Source organism: Plectropomus leopardus, chromosome 2 (genome assembly GCF_008729295.1).
Source record: "Plectropomus leopardus isolate mb chromosome 2, YSFRI_Pleo_2.0, whole genome shotgun sequence".
Taxonomy (NCBI): Eukaryota; Metazoa; Chordata; class Actinopteri; order Perciformes; family Serranidae; genus Plectropomus; species Plectropomus leopardus.
The window spans coordinates 32,870,218-32,886,978 of NC_056464.1; the positions used below are offsets into that span (position 1 = coordinate 32,870,218).

Genomic DNA, 16,761 nt, shown 5'->3' on the forward strand with positions numbered 1-16,761 from the left:
AGATACTATAAATTATGACCGTGGTCTGAAGACGGAGCCTGAAGATTTGAATAGAAAATGTGTGATTTGTCAGTATCAGAGGGATGGATCCTCAGAGGTCAAAGATAGAAAGAGAATAAAACTCTCAAAAGCAGCCGAGCTCTTCAACATGCAGTGCGGCTTCAGTCCGCTGACCTTCATCCCGTAACCCGAACCTCTCTCCCCTCCTGAGGCCCGATGCGCTGCTGGTTTGGACGTTTGCCAAGGTCAGGTGGAGGGCCTCGGTCCTGTGGGGAGGTGATGAGGTGATGTGTCCAATGCCCTCTACTGTTAATGAGTGTATCGTGAAGGACCATGGGGGGTAGACGTGAAGCTTGAGGTGAAATGGTTTCACAACATCCACCTAAGTGGGCCCAGATGTGTTTGTGTTGAAGGGTGAGGAAAAGCTGGTGGAGGAGGGGGTGTGCTGTAGAAAAGGTGCTGGATTTTGATCTTGATGCTCCTCTACTGGACAAATATCACTGCTCTGCAGTTATCTGTGACAGGTGGCAAACCTATAAGCAATTATGTCTAGGTTTATTGATTTAAATAAAATGAGGTAAGGTTCTCGTCTTTTCTTCTCTGTTCCTTTAGCCCAGGCGTCTTTGATTGATGCAAGTGTGTTTCAAGTGGATAAATTTGACTTTAGTTTTGAGAAGTTAGTGGCAGAATCACAAGCATGTTGCTGTCATACTGTTAGACATAAGACATCATTTCTCACCAGCGCCTGCACGTCCATCAACTGCCAGAACATGAATTCAGAAATTATCATCAGAATAGTTTTCTAATGCAACAGATGAGCTGTGCCAATAAAAAGAGGGGGAAAAAGAAAGAAAAACAACCTGGCAGTTCTATAAAAGCTAATCTGGCTCTACTGCTGTGCCATTGATCGCCTGGCTCACTGTGGCGCTCCTCCACACAAATGAGTCAATACATTATTCAGTGCATTGAGACTTCTACAAAACCTGTGACACTGTAGAGAGCTAGTGGTCTCTGCTGCCTACTTACCTAAAAATATCTTTATTATCATGAATGGAGCCAGATTTGCCCTTCAGCTGTCCTCTTATTTGTGTTCTTTTTTTTTTAAATGGCTTTGGCTTTGTGGGTGCAGGAGGGGCTTTAAGCATCTCTGCATTGTAAGCTGGTGCCTGTGCTGGGCAATGCTGGAAAAGAAGCACACAACACACATTATGACATAAACATGTGAGAATCATTAGGTGACGTTCATCAGTTGTTCAGCTTTGTAGTGAAAATGCTCGCACAGCTCTTATGTTCTCCAGTCTTATTAAAGTAAGCTTCTTATGTGGTCACTCGGATCATGTTTTTTGCCTTGACAACGTTGTTACTCAATCCTTACTGAAGTGTGACGGTGACAAGCCTGAAAAAATGGCTTGATTGGAAGTGTTTCAGCATTCGTTTGGTGAGAGAGACCAATTAAGACCAGCGGTAAGTCCAGTCGTGACCAGAATTAGTCTGAAACTGCCTGTTGAAATGTGTCGATTTTTGACAGTGCGACAACTTGGATTTCCTACAGATGCTTAAACAGCTTTGAGGATATGCTGCTTTATATATAGAGGAGAGGAGAAGTTGTGTAAGTGGGACCGATTTAAACCAGTCCATCAAACTTTTGTTGAAGTTTCAGGCTTTTCAAAATGACACAAATGCAAAACATAAATCTGTTACGTAGATTTAGAGCTGCTGCTGACTGTCATAATAAATTGATGCATTTTTTGCAGCTGCAAGTACAAACATTTCTTTCCAAAATAAACCCAAACTCAACACTTAAAGGTCCAGTGTGTAGGATTTAGGTTGATGTACTGGCAGAAATGTTTTCATTAGTATATAAAAACCTGAGTTGTTTATCTCAACATTAAGAGGGGGTCGTTTTACAGAGTCCACCATGTTGTTTGTTAGCCCACAATAAACAAACCAAACACTGGCTCTATGCCATGCACGTTTTCACGCTGGTCTGCTGTAGTTATCCTACATATGACACATTGAAGAAGTGTCAATTGATTTCAGTCTGAAACATCACAACTAGATGCCACTTAAAGAAGTATTTCACCGATATAACCAGGGTCCTCACATAAACCTGGACCATGTCTGCAGTAGAAAGAAGCAAATAATTTTGAAATTGGTGTCACATGACCAGAGAAAACATAGAAAAAGGACTGAGGCATTTGCTCTTGATCAAGGGGTAGAAAATCTACAACTACCAGGATGCAATGCACCGCACCAGATCAATAAACACTTGGTTGGTGGGTAATGTTATGTAAACGATACCAGAGCGGCCAGCTTGTAACAAATGATCTTGTATTTCAGTTAAAGGGAAGCTTATTGAAGTTTTGGCTTTTCATTGTGTTGATCAGTTCAACTGCATGCATTTATCATATTGTTATATTTTAGACAAAAATAAAAATAATATTGATATCAGCCATGTTGCCTTTCAGTACACTGGCATCAGTCAAGTTGCCTCTTTACCGCAGTACCATAAAGAATCAACAGGTGGCACTCTCTCCTGCCCCATTTTCATAATACACTGACCTGACTGATTTTGTACAACTCAAACTCTCAAAATGTCCTCCCAGCTCACCGATGATGTTTTCAAAAGTCAACTCAAAAGTCTGATTGGACATTTGGGGATTATGGGAGCACAACTGGCTGGCTACAACAAAACCAGTGAGTGTGTCTTTAATTTGTGATTGGGTCCACATCAGCAGAGCGTGGAGAGCAAAATCACCTCAGCCTCTAAATTCGGTGTGATGCCGTGATACACTCAACTGGTATAAACTCTGTGTGAGTGCTCCGCTCGTGCTTTTTGTAATTACTCTGACAGCAGCTGTAAGATGCACAAAGGATCCATCAGATCTATTATTCAGTTTTAAGTGGGTGAAATGACACCACTTATTCTGAAAAAGCACAAGGAGATTCAATTTTTTAAAGAATATTTGAGTAACACTCCTTATGATAACATGCCAACAACTTCCCACTCTGAGCATTATATCTTATATACATCCCATTAAAAGTGTAGGACTGTGTGATGCATTTAAGTGCTCTGTATTGACAGTATGTGCATTTGTATTCTAGGACTGTACACTCTGTTACAGACAGCAACTTTAGCTCTGAAGAGCACAATGTTCTTGTCATTTTCTTTGCGCTTTATTCCTTCACTGCCCTCACCTGTATGAAGGGTGGTACCAGCAAGATGAGATATATGTGGCTGTTATGTCAGCACATGCCCACGTTGTATAACTTTACAAGGTCTGTTGCTCCGAGGCGCAGATAGCAATCTACGTCTGTTTAATAGAGCAGTCATAAATGTCTCCAACAGCTTTGAATTTAGAGTTGCGTTAAAACATCCTGCTGCGTTTCTGTGAGAGTTAGTTAGGTGCACAAAATCAAGAGATGCATCGGAATCACTTAATGCATCAAGCCACTTAAGCAAAATGAATGATAAAGACATCCAGACGACACAAATTAGTTACAGGACAAAATCAGAGATCGCTGAGGTCCAAAACAGGCCCTCTGCAGGATCCTGTGACAATCAACAGCAACAGTGGCAACCAGCAACACTACAGGGCAGAGCTCCACTCTGAGTAATAGCTTAACAAACCCCCTGAAGGGAGAATTAAGTAGGTGGACATGATGTGCACAAGCTGAGCGCCTTAACATACTGTTACTGCCGAGATGCCGCACTCTGCAGGCTTGCTCCATCTTGCCTGCATTCCACAGCGAACTCAGGGAAGTGGCTCGTGGAAAATTCCACCTTTGTGGCATTTAGGGGGGTTGATGGGAAAGATAAAGGGCGGGATCCTCGTTACTGCAACAGTGTGAGTTTGACATAAAAAAGGTTATGTTACGTTTTGATTAAAGGTCTTTGTTGGACCTGCTGGCTGATTAAACATCATGAAAATACTCGTGAATATTCAGCATTTCGGACCTTAAGGCTTCAGATATGTACCATGAAATGAATAGCTCAACACTAGGGATGTTCCAATCAAGTTTTTGATTGTTTCAGTCATTTTAAATCGAGTATCTGCTGATACTGAGTCACGGCCCAATGCTTGTATTTACCCAAATAATATGGCAACACTATGCACACTTCAAATCCTCTTAGTGTAGTACCATAATAAAAGTACAGAGCACTAAAAATGAGATTTATAATCACAATTCCACCCTAGAGTAGTGTTACAGCTGAAATTTAACATCACACCAAATAAAAATTAGTCACAATTCTGTTTATATCAGCATTATAGTAAAACTAGTTCACTAAAAATGAAGAACAAACATTTCAATTTCACTTAAAATGGTACAGCAGCTTAAGTTTGTCTAGTTTCTACTTATTGGAGTAGTAGCATTACAATACAACCTGAATATCTGCTGCAAATTACGCTCTTTGTTTACGACTCCCGTGTGACGGCAAACATAAACAAAGGACCGGGCGGGGCGCATGCTCAAAATAACAGATCCCAGTCAATTAAAAAATGCATTGATCGGCCTGATAGCAATCCTTCAGCTCTGATTGCGACATCTCTTTTCAACACTTTGAGAAAAATACTTTTTAGCTCAGGGTTAGATAGAAGGCTGGACGTAGAGATTGTGTATTTTTTTTCCCCAGAGTTCAAAGATATTTAGTGTCTTTACCTGCAGAACTAATAAAACACTTGCAGTATTCATCTGAATGCTAACATATGCAGATATGCATACAGGTTCATTTAAAATCAACATTGCACATTTATTCATCTATAAGATGTGAATATCTGAGGTGTTTGAGGTGTTTTGGGGTAACTACTGTATGTAGAGACCTGGGTTGACGTCAGTGTTGCATGATATTCAGGAAAGTCACTGGAGTTTTTGAGAGAGGCAGGACTGCTGAATTTTGCATTTGGTTCAGTTTTCAGGCATTTTATTCAAAATAAAGAAATAATGCACTGAGCCGGCAGTTGCAGCGACAGCTTCGCTATTATTCCTGGAGTTTAATTCAACTTTAAAAGACCCCAGTTCGAGCCCCGCCGTGTTAGCTGCCTTTTAACCGCAATCATTTAAAGAGATTAAAATCTGTGCGCTGGGTTTATGCATTCACACATCATTCAGCATGAATCACCGTCCCTCGGGGACACCGGATTGGCTCATCAAAGGATAAATCTCTGCAAACTGACATGTCAGTGAAGCCCATTCCTCCCTGATATACATTTATTTCTCTCTTGAAATGTATCTTTCTCTTTAAACAGAGATCTTGATCTCAGTGAGACTACCTGAGTGAAGATAAAACAAAAACTAATTCACCCCTGAGGAATAAATCATAAGCCACATATTGAGAGAATACTGACGTAGCACATGCTGATCGTTGGTTCACGTCAGGGCAGGTTTCAGCTTTCAGTTCAACCAATTCAAACAGTAACTCCCGTCTTTCTAGTGAAAGATTATTAATATTCAGTTTTTTTTTCTCAGAAGTTCATATGACAACATTTCAATGCCTGTTTATAGAGTTTTCTTCTCCAACTCAGCAATGCAACACTCCTTCTCCCTTTTTCTTTTCCTTATATTGTGATACACTGCGGGATTGGGTGCAGTGCATCTTGAATGTCTTTCAAGTCTCAGCACAGCAGTGCATATCTTACCTGAGAGTGGTGGAGTTGCAGCAAGCAGCTGCCCCGGGGCCTCAGAGCCTCCAACCCCAACCCCCACCCTCGCCAGTGTGGTCCGTGTCCTCACTGACACACTGGAAACGGGCGTGAGCTGCTGTACAGCTTCCCTGTCAGGGATTATGCAGACATGCATTGTAAAGGGAGTGTATGTATTTGGACAGCCATGTTTGTATGCCATGCAAACATTTTGCTCTTTTCACCACCTGCATTTGTTTTGTTTTTTTTCTGTTTTGAGTGGAATTTGATGGAATTAGAGGGGGCTTTGTCTTGTAATGCTTCGATAGAGTACACTGATTTTAGATTACAATTGGGGGAAAAGCTTATTTGCCCTTTTGCTGAGATGTAGATAAGAAGATCAATACCACTCATACGTCTATACAGTACGTATAAAGCTATAGCCAGAACTTTGAATAGCTTATCAGAGTGTCTCATTTCACATGTCTAATTTTACTTAAATCATGTTTGTATTTACATTTTGACCAACGCTGTGTGTGGCTGGAAACAAGGGAAAACAGCCTGTCTCAAGCCACTTTCACACTTCAGCTTTTGTATAGATCAAACTAAAAAGTTTGAATTAGTGAGCTAAGTATTTCTCAAATTGTTAAACTGTTTTTTATCTGTCTTCAAATCACAGATATGTTAGATTTGCATGTTATTATGAAAAAGATACATTGAAACTTTGCATTTGAACAATGATGGGTTAATGTTTTTTATTAAGGCAAATGTTTGGTTATGATTTGGATTGGATTGTCTTAAAATACCTGGTTTAGCATGCCACTATCACAGCAGATGATGTAGCAATTTCACAGTAAAAAAAAAAAAAACAACACCTTTCATGCCACTTTCACAAATGGGAAAACGTCAACAGGTAACTACAAAACCCCCATGTTTGGAGCCTAAAGAGCTGCTGGAGACACTGACTGGTCACTACTAAAAACCATTTTGAGCCTAAAAGGTCGCTATAAATACAACAATAAGTCGCCACAGAACAGGTTTGTTGCTGATAAAGCCACTGTTCCATCAAGTTGCTTCAAAACACCGTTTTCAGTCCAAAAAACTGCTAAAAACATAGCAAAAGGTAACTGCGAAACACCAATGTTTAAAGCCTAAAACCCTACTGTAACATAGCGACAGGTTACTATAAAATACCAACCATTTGTTACCTCAAAAGCTGTTGGAAACCCACTGATGGGTCGCTATAAAACACCATTTGGAGCCTCAAAATCCACTATAAACACAGTGACGGGTTGCTACAAAACATCCATGTTTTGAGCCTAAAAGATGCTGGAAATGAACAGACGATTCACTACAAAATACCAACATTTACGTATGGCCTAAAAAGTCGCTGGAAACACACCATTGGGTTTTTACACCCACATTATTTCCTAAAAAGCTGCTTAAAACACATTGTTGGGTTGCTACAGAACACCATTTGGAGCCTAAAGCCACCAGAAATTCAGCAGTTTCTTTCTAGATCACAACCATTTTTTTTTATTTGCTAGTCTCAAACACTGGTCTGCGGTTTGGCAGGCGTCTTGCCAAGGTGACACACCATCCACCATCCCCTCCACCTCCCTGTGACATTCAGCTCATAGACTACGTCACTGTAGTAATGTTGCTATGTTATGTATGAAAATAGCAAATATAACATATTGATGGTTTGCAGAATTGTACAATGCCAACACTTTCTTCTGGCAACTGGGCTGTCCTTTAATGTGCTGCCACCAGATTGTCTAGTAAAATCAGGCTGTCAGAACTATAAAATTGACCATTAAACCCCAGAGCCTGGAAATTTATGTGAATGTTAAACCTGCATTTCTACAAAGTCGGTGTTAATCAGGATAAATAGAGAAATATTGTGGTGTTCATCATGACAAAAAAAGGCCTAAACTTTCACCTTAACTCTGTAAGACTTCTTCTCACCATCCTGAGTACAGAGCTCGCTGCTTTCGTGCAGTGCAGCATTCCAGGCAAGCTGAAACACGACCGTGAGTGTTCCCTGTCTGAGAGAATCAGTTAAACTGGGCGGATGCGAGGAAATGGGTCACACATACAACTATGTAACTTTAGAGCACAAAAAATCAAATAAAAATCATGTTAAAGTCATGTCACCTCCTGGCAGATACAGGTCGTAGACTTTCGAGTACATCGCTTTCACATAGTTAAAATATTTTTCTTATTTTTGCCAAAAAGGTCACCAAATGTGCAGTGCTCTAAATTAAATCCCTGATAAAAAAAAATAATTTTTTTTACAATCACTCCTGCACTCTAAAAAAATACTAAATGAACTGATTTACATAAAAGTACAGTTTTTTTCTGGAAATTTTCCATCAGTAGCTTCACTCAAACAGGAATAAATCCTCTAAACAACACGCCTAAAGAAACATCCCTTTGAAGGAAAGGCAAAGACGGTATCAGCAAACGTAAAAAGGGCTTATTACGTCTGTCATTTCCATAAAATGTGGGTTTTGAAAGTACCCCAGGATGTGTTTATTACTGATACATTTTCACCAGAGTAATAAGCCCCAAAGTTTCTACTTGCTACAGTCAGACAGAACTTTTCTTAACTGAAAGAAAAACATCAGAGAGAAGCTTTTTCATGGTATTAAGTACAAGAACTTTCAAGGTTATTTTTTTAATTGATAATTTAGATGTAAACAGGTTGATGCTGCTTTGAAATTGCTTTTATGTCATTATCTGATTATTTAGAATTCATTTTAGAAGGTTAATGTGTTGTTTGATAGTGCTTGTTTACATGTATTACCATATTAGTTATGAATTTGTTCATGCATCAGTATAACCAGCACATATTTCTGCATGTTGCAAAGTGATTGTAGTGATTTCAATCACGATGTTTGTGTTTGAAAACTTTTTTTTTGTGGGGGGAGGAGAGGGTTTTGGTAAAGAAAGCTATATTAGGGTGTGGACTGGCTTCGAGGCAGAAAAGGGGGCGAGGTTTAACCCTGCTGCTGCATCGCTATTGGTGGAGACAGGGGACAAAAACGCCTGTACCTGGTGCAGGTAAACAGACTGACATCAGATGCAGCAGGGGTGCAACAGATGACGGGATTTACTGCAGTCCTTTGACTTTATTTGACCGATCTTTGTGGACGACTTGACAGCTTTTTTGTGTGTGTATGTGGCTTTTGTGCAGGTTTGTGTTGAATACTAAGGAGACAAAAACGCAGAAAAGTTCAAATCTGTAGGTTTATTTGTTTGGTAAATGGTGCTTGGTTGTGTTATTTTTGTCACACGTCTCGCTTCCTCTCGCAGGTGAGTTGCAGTGAAGATGTAGAGATGTTTCTCAGGTGTTGAAAGTTTTGTTTAAGCCGCAGAAATAAGTGTCGGAGGGGAAACGTGAGAGCTGCAGGTGCTTTTAGAGTGAGGCAGTAATAGAGGGTTACATTTGTGTGGGTTTGGTCTCTACATGTTTAACAGCACCCTGCATTTACTGAAGCTCAAAAGACTCCAGAAGGATGGAAAACAGTGAAAACAGGTCCTGTCTTGCGCAGGGAGAGGCCGGCCTGGCACAACCTGTTTTTCATGTGTTTCTTTTAACTAATCTGCCACTTCTTTCCCAGCAGAGAAAGAAAGGATGACATCATTCAAAGGGTTGTGGTGTCAAAAGTGTCGCTCCCAGTGATTCCTCACCGGAGGTGCCAGCACGCTCGCAGCTCTAATGAAACCATCCATGTTTTCTATCCTTCATTCCACCGGAGTCTGTGTAAAGTGCCAATCAGATTTCAGTGGTTTGAAGAGTAAAACGCATGGAATTTGTCATCTGGAGAGAGCTTTCCTTTAGATTAAAGAGGGGTTTTAATGGTACCAACTTTCACAATAAATGTGACTGTTAGTTTCTGACAATAGATCAACCTCATTTTATACCTTTTCATGTCAACCTGAATGCAACAGTTCTACACAAGCACAGAAAGAGGACTTCTCTTCCTCCTCCTCCTCCTCACCTGCATTGCGACAGCAGCAGTTGAATAGCGCTGCACTGATTGCACTTTAGAGTTATTGCAGGATCACAGAGTGCTGGCAGCCCCACTTTATGTCTTTTGGGCTGTCACTCACAGGGGTTGTTATGTCCTCACCCCGTCTCTCTGCCCTTGCTTCTCCAAGACATGGCAATTACATAATGACTCCTAAATTCCCACATTACAGTCCCGTCACAGAAAACTCTTCAGGGGCTTGTGCCAAAATGTCCCTTTGTGACTCTTCTTCTTATAACTGCACCCCATGAACTCAGACTTACATTGTCAGCATTGTATTGAATAATTTGGTATTGAGTAATGAACATTTTTTTCATGTTTTTTCCCCCTCTAAAGAATATACTTTCCCCATCAGGTTCTTAACCGATTCTCTGTTGCACAATTAACCTGCCTCATTAGAATTAGCTGATTCTATTCAAAGCCTTAATTATAGCTAAATGGGCAGCTGGAAGTCATTTGACAGCCACATTGAGCCTTGAGTCACCCAGCTTTAATTCTTCCACCCAATTACGATGGGGAGAACATAACGAATAAACAAACAAAGCCACGTAGCGCCAGATCAGCAGAGATTCATATAGACCTGTATTGAGTCACAGCGTTGACAGTTTTCTTCTTTTCTTCTTTAATTATAGACAGTGAGACAAAATTTTCTCCTGGCCCAGAGGCACACCTTCTCATTCAGAGCTACAAATCCTCATCGGTTATTTCACAGCATACTAGACACAAGTCTCATGAATAAGATATTTTAATAAATAACTGAAAGACATCACTATTATATTAAATATATATTTTAATTCACAGCCAGAAAGGAAAGAAGAGTCCATCCTGCGATTCATATTACAAAACATAACACACCCAATATATACAAAGACAAAATGACCCATGCATGACCCAAACACAGGCCAGACACACCAGTTTTTTTATGAACCAGTCAATTTTGAGTTTTTGGGTGGTTTTCTCCCATAGCATGTCTTTTCTTGAATTAGTAAAAAGAAAAACATCCAAAATACACTATTACGTGTTTGTTTTAGGTCTGATTTCTGTTTTGGAAATGTATAAATGAATTAGATAATGTCAAATGACCATTGTCAGAAAAAATTTTTTTTCTTGCTCTCTGAGCCAAAAATCTCTGCCTCAGTAGCACTTACACACACTCAATTTTTATTCCTTTATATATTTAACTTTTTTGCAGAGGGGTTTGTTCATGTGCCATTTATAGGCTAATTTATATAACTTTCCTTTCTCTTAAATATGGTGAAATGGATTTTATATGGCTTTTGACAATATTTGCTCATTTAAGGAGTGATTACAAAAAAATCCAAAATCCTCCCTGCAGATTTTTTTTCACTCGAATATGTCAACAAAATTTATCAGGTATTTGAAAATTTTAAAAATAAAATTTTATCAAATTGGTAATACGATATATATTAGTCTTAATGTAAGTTATCAACTAGTGAAGTTTCATAGTGATATATATGTCATTTTTTACCCTATTCGCCTGCAGTGTCTTATTTTTAATCTAAAAATGTATGGCATTTTACAATACATTTTTAAAGGCTTTAAAGGGTTAATACTCTGAGCATCAAAGCTCCACTTCAGTAACACTTACACTAAATTTACTAGTCTAATTCCTAAATATGTGACAAAGGTCCAAAGAGGGGTATGTTCATCATTCATAGCCAGATTTATAGATTTTTTTCTTTTCCTTTTCTTGGTAAAAATGGATTTTATATGGCTGTTGCCAGTATTTGCTGATGTAGTGAGTGATTGAAAGTATCCAAAATTCCTTCTGGCGTTAAACATTTTTTTCAAATCAGCACAAAACCAATGAGATATTGTCTAATTTGCATATTTAAACATTTCAGAAAACTTGTAAAACAAAAAAATAATTATCTGATTATAAGTGATCAATCTGGGAAGTTTCATGGTGACATCTCTATGTAAACATTTTTACCCTATTCACCTGTATTGCCTGCCCTTCAGTCCTCATCATCTTCCTCTGCTGCCCTTTCAGTCAGTAATCAGCCCTCCCAGCAGGACTCACATGCTAGAAACACTCGTGGCCTTCTCTTGAATAGCCTTCTCTTGTATGGCACACCTCAGCCTGCCATTCACCTTCCTGTTAGATGCAATGATAACCACGGGGCTCAGTGCAGCGTACAGCGAGGAGAAGAATATACGCAGGTCAGAGATCAGCGAGGAAGTCATGGTCTTCCTCACAGTGAGTGTGTACACCCAGAGCCCATTATCTACCCCATAAAGAACCACATACAAGGTCACAAGTGCTACCACGGCTTTGGCAGCACGTTGCTCGGCACCACTGCCCCCGCCGCCGCCACTACTGCTGCTGCGAAGTCCCCTAACCTGCTGGCTGTGCTTGTAAAGGAAGACCAGGATTATCAGACTGGCTAAGGTCATGAGGGCCATGGGCACCACGTCTCTGCCGACCTGGCCCGCCCCGTTTGCCTCTTTGGACAACTTTGAAGGAAAGTTGACGTAACAGAATTGTACGTTGATGCTGTGGCTTGTTGTACTGGAGTCGTTTTTGGTGCCGAAGGAGAAGAGTATGGCTGCAGAGCTCATGCAAGTGTTGAGGAGCCAAAGGAAAAGGAACACAAAGCCCAAATAGTTTGCAACGGCGGCACGGACGGAGGCCCAGCGTGATCCAGGAGGGGCGATGCTGAGGCACTGGTAGGCACTCAGGACGAAGGTGAGCCAGATCGACAGGGAACGGGATGTTCTGTAGACAAAGATCACAGCCTTGCAGCCGATGTCTCCGAAGATGATGGCCAGGCGAAAGGACGCGAGGGTCTCCAGCAGACAGCGAACTCCAACCACTAGGAAGTTGACACAAGCCAGGTGTAGGACGATGACATCAGCTGGGAGGAGGCGGTTCTCCTGGTAGAGCAGGAGGAGGAATGCCAGGATGACGGTGGCATTACCGGGGACTCCCACAACAGTGAGGGACAGGTAGAGCATCCCGCGGACAAACTCCTCTGATGCCATCCCTGCAGGAGTAGAAAAGAGTTACCGATGAAATAAAACAGGTGCATTCAAGATGATAGCAGAAAAAAATATCCTTTCAGAAGTTTGCACGTGTACCTGAGAAGAGTCAAAGATAACAAGATCTGAGGTGGACCATGTCCCTGATCCCTCTCTCCTGAAGTAGTCGGCTTGTTTGTGCTCTTATACTTGCAAACAGGTAACAGTTGTTGGATCTGTTTTTCATGCTCCATTGACTTCTCTTCCCTCAGACTCCAATTACTTGAGATCAATCCAGATGACTGATTCTGTCCCCTCGCTGGGGTTCAGGCAGACAGGGTAACACAGAGAAAACTGTGTTTGGATTCATTTACACCAGTGGACATTGAAAATGGTGTTAACGGGCGGATAATAGCCTCGTGTTTATACTCAGAAAAGATTAAAACGTTTTGTCAGTGTCACTGTTTCACTCAATTGAGACTTTTTTTTTCTAATTACTGCTCCCATATTTAGATTTCCTTATAAGAACCTTCATATTGCTTTTGTATTTTTAATTTCTGTCATCAATTTGAAAAGCCACTACCTGTTAAAGAGATGTCTCCTGTATTGGTTGGGTCTAATACCAACACCACAGTGTCCTCCAGTGGAGAAAGTTGAACCAAAGTAAAAAGCCAGAGGACGTTACACTCAGTCTGCATGATGGATCGCCCACAATTTCATTTGTAGAGCGTGACACAGCATCCAATTTACAACTGCGTAATTCATCCAGAGCAATAAAAGTTCTAAAAATGGAATTAAATCTAAACTATGAGGATGTTGTAAGGGCAAATAAGTGTGGGTGGGCTGCATGATTTAACAGCAACATGTCCCACAGCAGATAATTAGTAATGAATGTAAAGACCATTTCTCACAAGTGCACAACGTAACATGTCCTCTACTGAAATCAAAAGAGAAAATACTAAAATATGACCATTTATGAGATTATTTACATGCACAATAACCTTGATTAATATATATTTTGAACACATTATATCAGGCTTTCAGGTTGTTGTTTTTTTGACTTGGTTTGTTAATACTTTGTTCGTACTATTTTTTTTAAAAAATATGTTATACACAAAACATATGATAATTAAAATATGATGCTTCTTACCCAATATTATCACAGGTGGATTAAAAGATAATGTGTCCCTGGTCACAGATTTCACAGACCTCTCCTACACAGGAGCAAGACACACAGACTTTATAGTTGTTTTGTGTCTCATTATAGTTGTTTGGGTTTCTTTGAGGTGACTATGTTATTTATATAGTTGTTTATTTTTGAGGATTTTTTGATTCTGATTAAGGGGAATTTTGCATCTCTTTGACATAATTTTATGTCTTTTATGGTAATTTTTGTGTATTTGTGATTGTTTTGTGTTGTATGTAGTCATTTGGGTCTCTTTGAGGTAATTTTTCTGGCTCAGGTAATTTTGAGTCACTGAGGACATTTTAAGTCTTTTGTCTTCATAATTTTTTGTGTCTTTTGTGTTGCTTTGTAGTTGTATGTCTCTTTGTGGCTGTTTTGTGGTAATTTAGTGTCTTTTAATTTCTTTGCATCTTTTTGTGGTCTTTTTGTGTTTTTGTGGTCATTTTGAGTCTCCTCCTGGTTGGTATCTGTTACACTTGAGTAATATTTTACAGGTGAAGGCCAGCGGGCCCCTGGCCCCGGTCAGTTATCCTTCCATGAGTAATATATACAGCAGTTAAATTAGCTTTAAATAAAACAACTGAAGAGATAAAATGATACTAACTCATCCTTACAAGAGTCCAGTGATATAATTTGTAAAGGAATTTTTATTTTTCCCTTGTCATGGAGTATTTTTACAGTGTAAAACTGCCACTTTTAGTAGAAGCTTCATCTTCGTCCTCCACCACTGTGCTACATAAAACTTTCAATTTAACTGTATTGTCCTTGAAGGGAAACTTGTCTTGCAGACAAGTGAAACACAGGTCACACACAGACTTTAAGACAGATAAAAAATACAGTAAAAACAATAAAACATGTGATGTGAATAGCAAAAACAGAGAGAAAACTGCAGACAGGTACCTAAACTGATGAATGGTCTCTGTAGATTTTACTTGTATGTTAGATTGACACTAGAAAAGACATACAAGATAAAGAGAAATACGGTGGAAGGTCGTTGAAGGTCCATTTTGCTCCCCTTCCCTAAAAACGTAAATAAAGAGTCTGAGGCCCTTCAATATCAGACAGGAGACTGCTAAGCCAAAAGCCTCTTAAACCACAGTTTTGCTGTGGGACAGATTAACTGGCACAGTGAGGGGTGCACTAAATATTCCCTCTTCACCAACCAAAGCTGTTGCCCTCACCAGCAGTCTTAAAGGTGCAAAAGGTTAAAAAGTGTACACATATCTCTAAACAAACTTGTAAACAACTGACTTAAATACTTAAGAAGTGACCTGATTTTAGATAATAAAGCATGCACGAGAATACATTTGTGAACGCTGACAGTCAGCAAGTGAATTATGTATGAAACAGGATTTTGCTAATAATCTTAAACCTTCATATCAAAAGTGTGAAAATGTTGAATTCTCCTTAGTGTAGCTCATATTATGCAGTCTTTTATTATATTATGTCTTGCACTACTTGTAATCATGGACTGATTTTATCTTATTCATAAAGGCATCACTTAATCAGAAGCACAATATGATGTCTTACATAAATTGTAGCATGAAACTATATAAATGTAAACTTTGCCTCAAAGGATATTATTGTTATGGAATGAGCTCATGTTAAATTAAAATTAAATTAGTGCAATGGGGAAAAAACAATTTACATCAGTCACAAACAATGAAATCAAATCTCATGTCAGGAATTAAAAAAAAAGAAGCCCAGATTTTTTAACTTGCAATGCAGCGTACTGTACATGTTTGATTCCCCTGAGAAGGACATGCTTGAACTTGCCGTTTTAATTAGCTCTCTGAACATGTAAACATGTTAAAAAAAAACACACACACGGGGAAATAACACGTTATGATGCTCGCGGGGGAAAACAAGTTTCTCAAATAACACTGTTTCAGCACACAGATCCAGTCTGAATTTGGAGAAAACAGAAATAAAGAATTGACCAGAACACTTATAATATTTATGGAGAACGTGCTGGAATACCTTGACACGGATAACAAACTTCTGTTGTAACATATGTCAGTGATGAGAGTTAAGAACATAAATGAATAATGGCTCCTTGTCCCTGCGCCCCCAATTAGTGCAGACATGCATTGTTATATGGCTAATTGTCTTGCTCCTCTGTGTCTTTTAACACGCTCCCAGGACATGAAGGAGGAAAAGAGCACAAACTGAAGCACCAGCTGTGCATGTAAAAGCCTCTTGATGGCTCATTCAAGGCATCATCAGGCTGCTTTTGCATCAACAATAACCACTCACTGTTGTCTCTGCTGGGGTTGTTTAACTCTATTTTTTAACTCCACGGGGAAATGGCATTAAAATATTTGACTGACGTGCAGGCTTTCTGTCTATAGAGGCTGAAAACTGACGTGGAAGTTAAGTGCATGAAAATCACGCTGAAGTTTAGAATTCACATATGTTATTTGTATGACCCGAGGCAGCTCAATTACCTACTTCAGTGATGATGAACAATTTCCAAACACTAACGTCAACAACTAATCTGGAATGCTGAGTTGATTTGGACATGATTCGTAACACACCACTGTATGGAAAGTGAGGGGACAAAATCCACTGTTTTTGTTTTGCATAAAAATTTATTCACAAGTTTATCTGAAATTAAGTGGAAATCTTCCCAAATTAGTCTTTTCTATAATACATTCCCTATATGAGTTACTATCCCTCTGTTGCAATACAGCGTGGAAACACAACCTTGCAAGAACAAAGAATTTTGCACTGAAAAATACTAAAAAATAACTTCCCACCTGGCCACACACATTTTTAGACAGTTGACGTTGTGATGTCGGAAGACCAAAAGTTAGGACGTCTATTGTTAACATTGACTTGTGGGATTGTGGGATACTGATGACAGATGACTTTAAAGTTATGCTGTTACTAAAATCCACCGTCTTTCAAATGTCTCATGCCAGCGTCATTTTGA

At 39.6% G+C, this 16,761-nt stretch overlaps 1 protein-coding gene across 1 annotated transcript; it reads right to left on the reverse strand.

The window, feature by feature from the left end:
• Window positions 1-11,430: 11,430 nt before the first annotated feature.
• LOC121953789 (olfactory receptor class A-like protein 1) lies at window positions 11,431-12,697 on the reverse strand. Its single transcript, XM_042501012.1, has one exon. The coding sequence runs from the start codon at window positions 12,662-12,664 to the stop codon at window positions 11,699-11,701; it is 966 nt and encodes a 321-aa protein (XP_042356946.1). The 5' UTR covers window positions 12,665-12,697; the 3' UTR covers window positions 11,431-11,698.
• Between the last annotated feature and the right edge of the window lie 4,064 nt (window positions 12,698-16,761).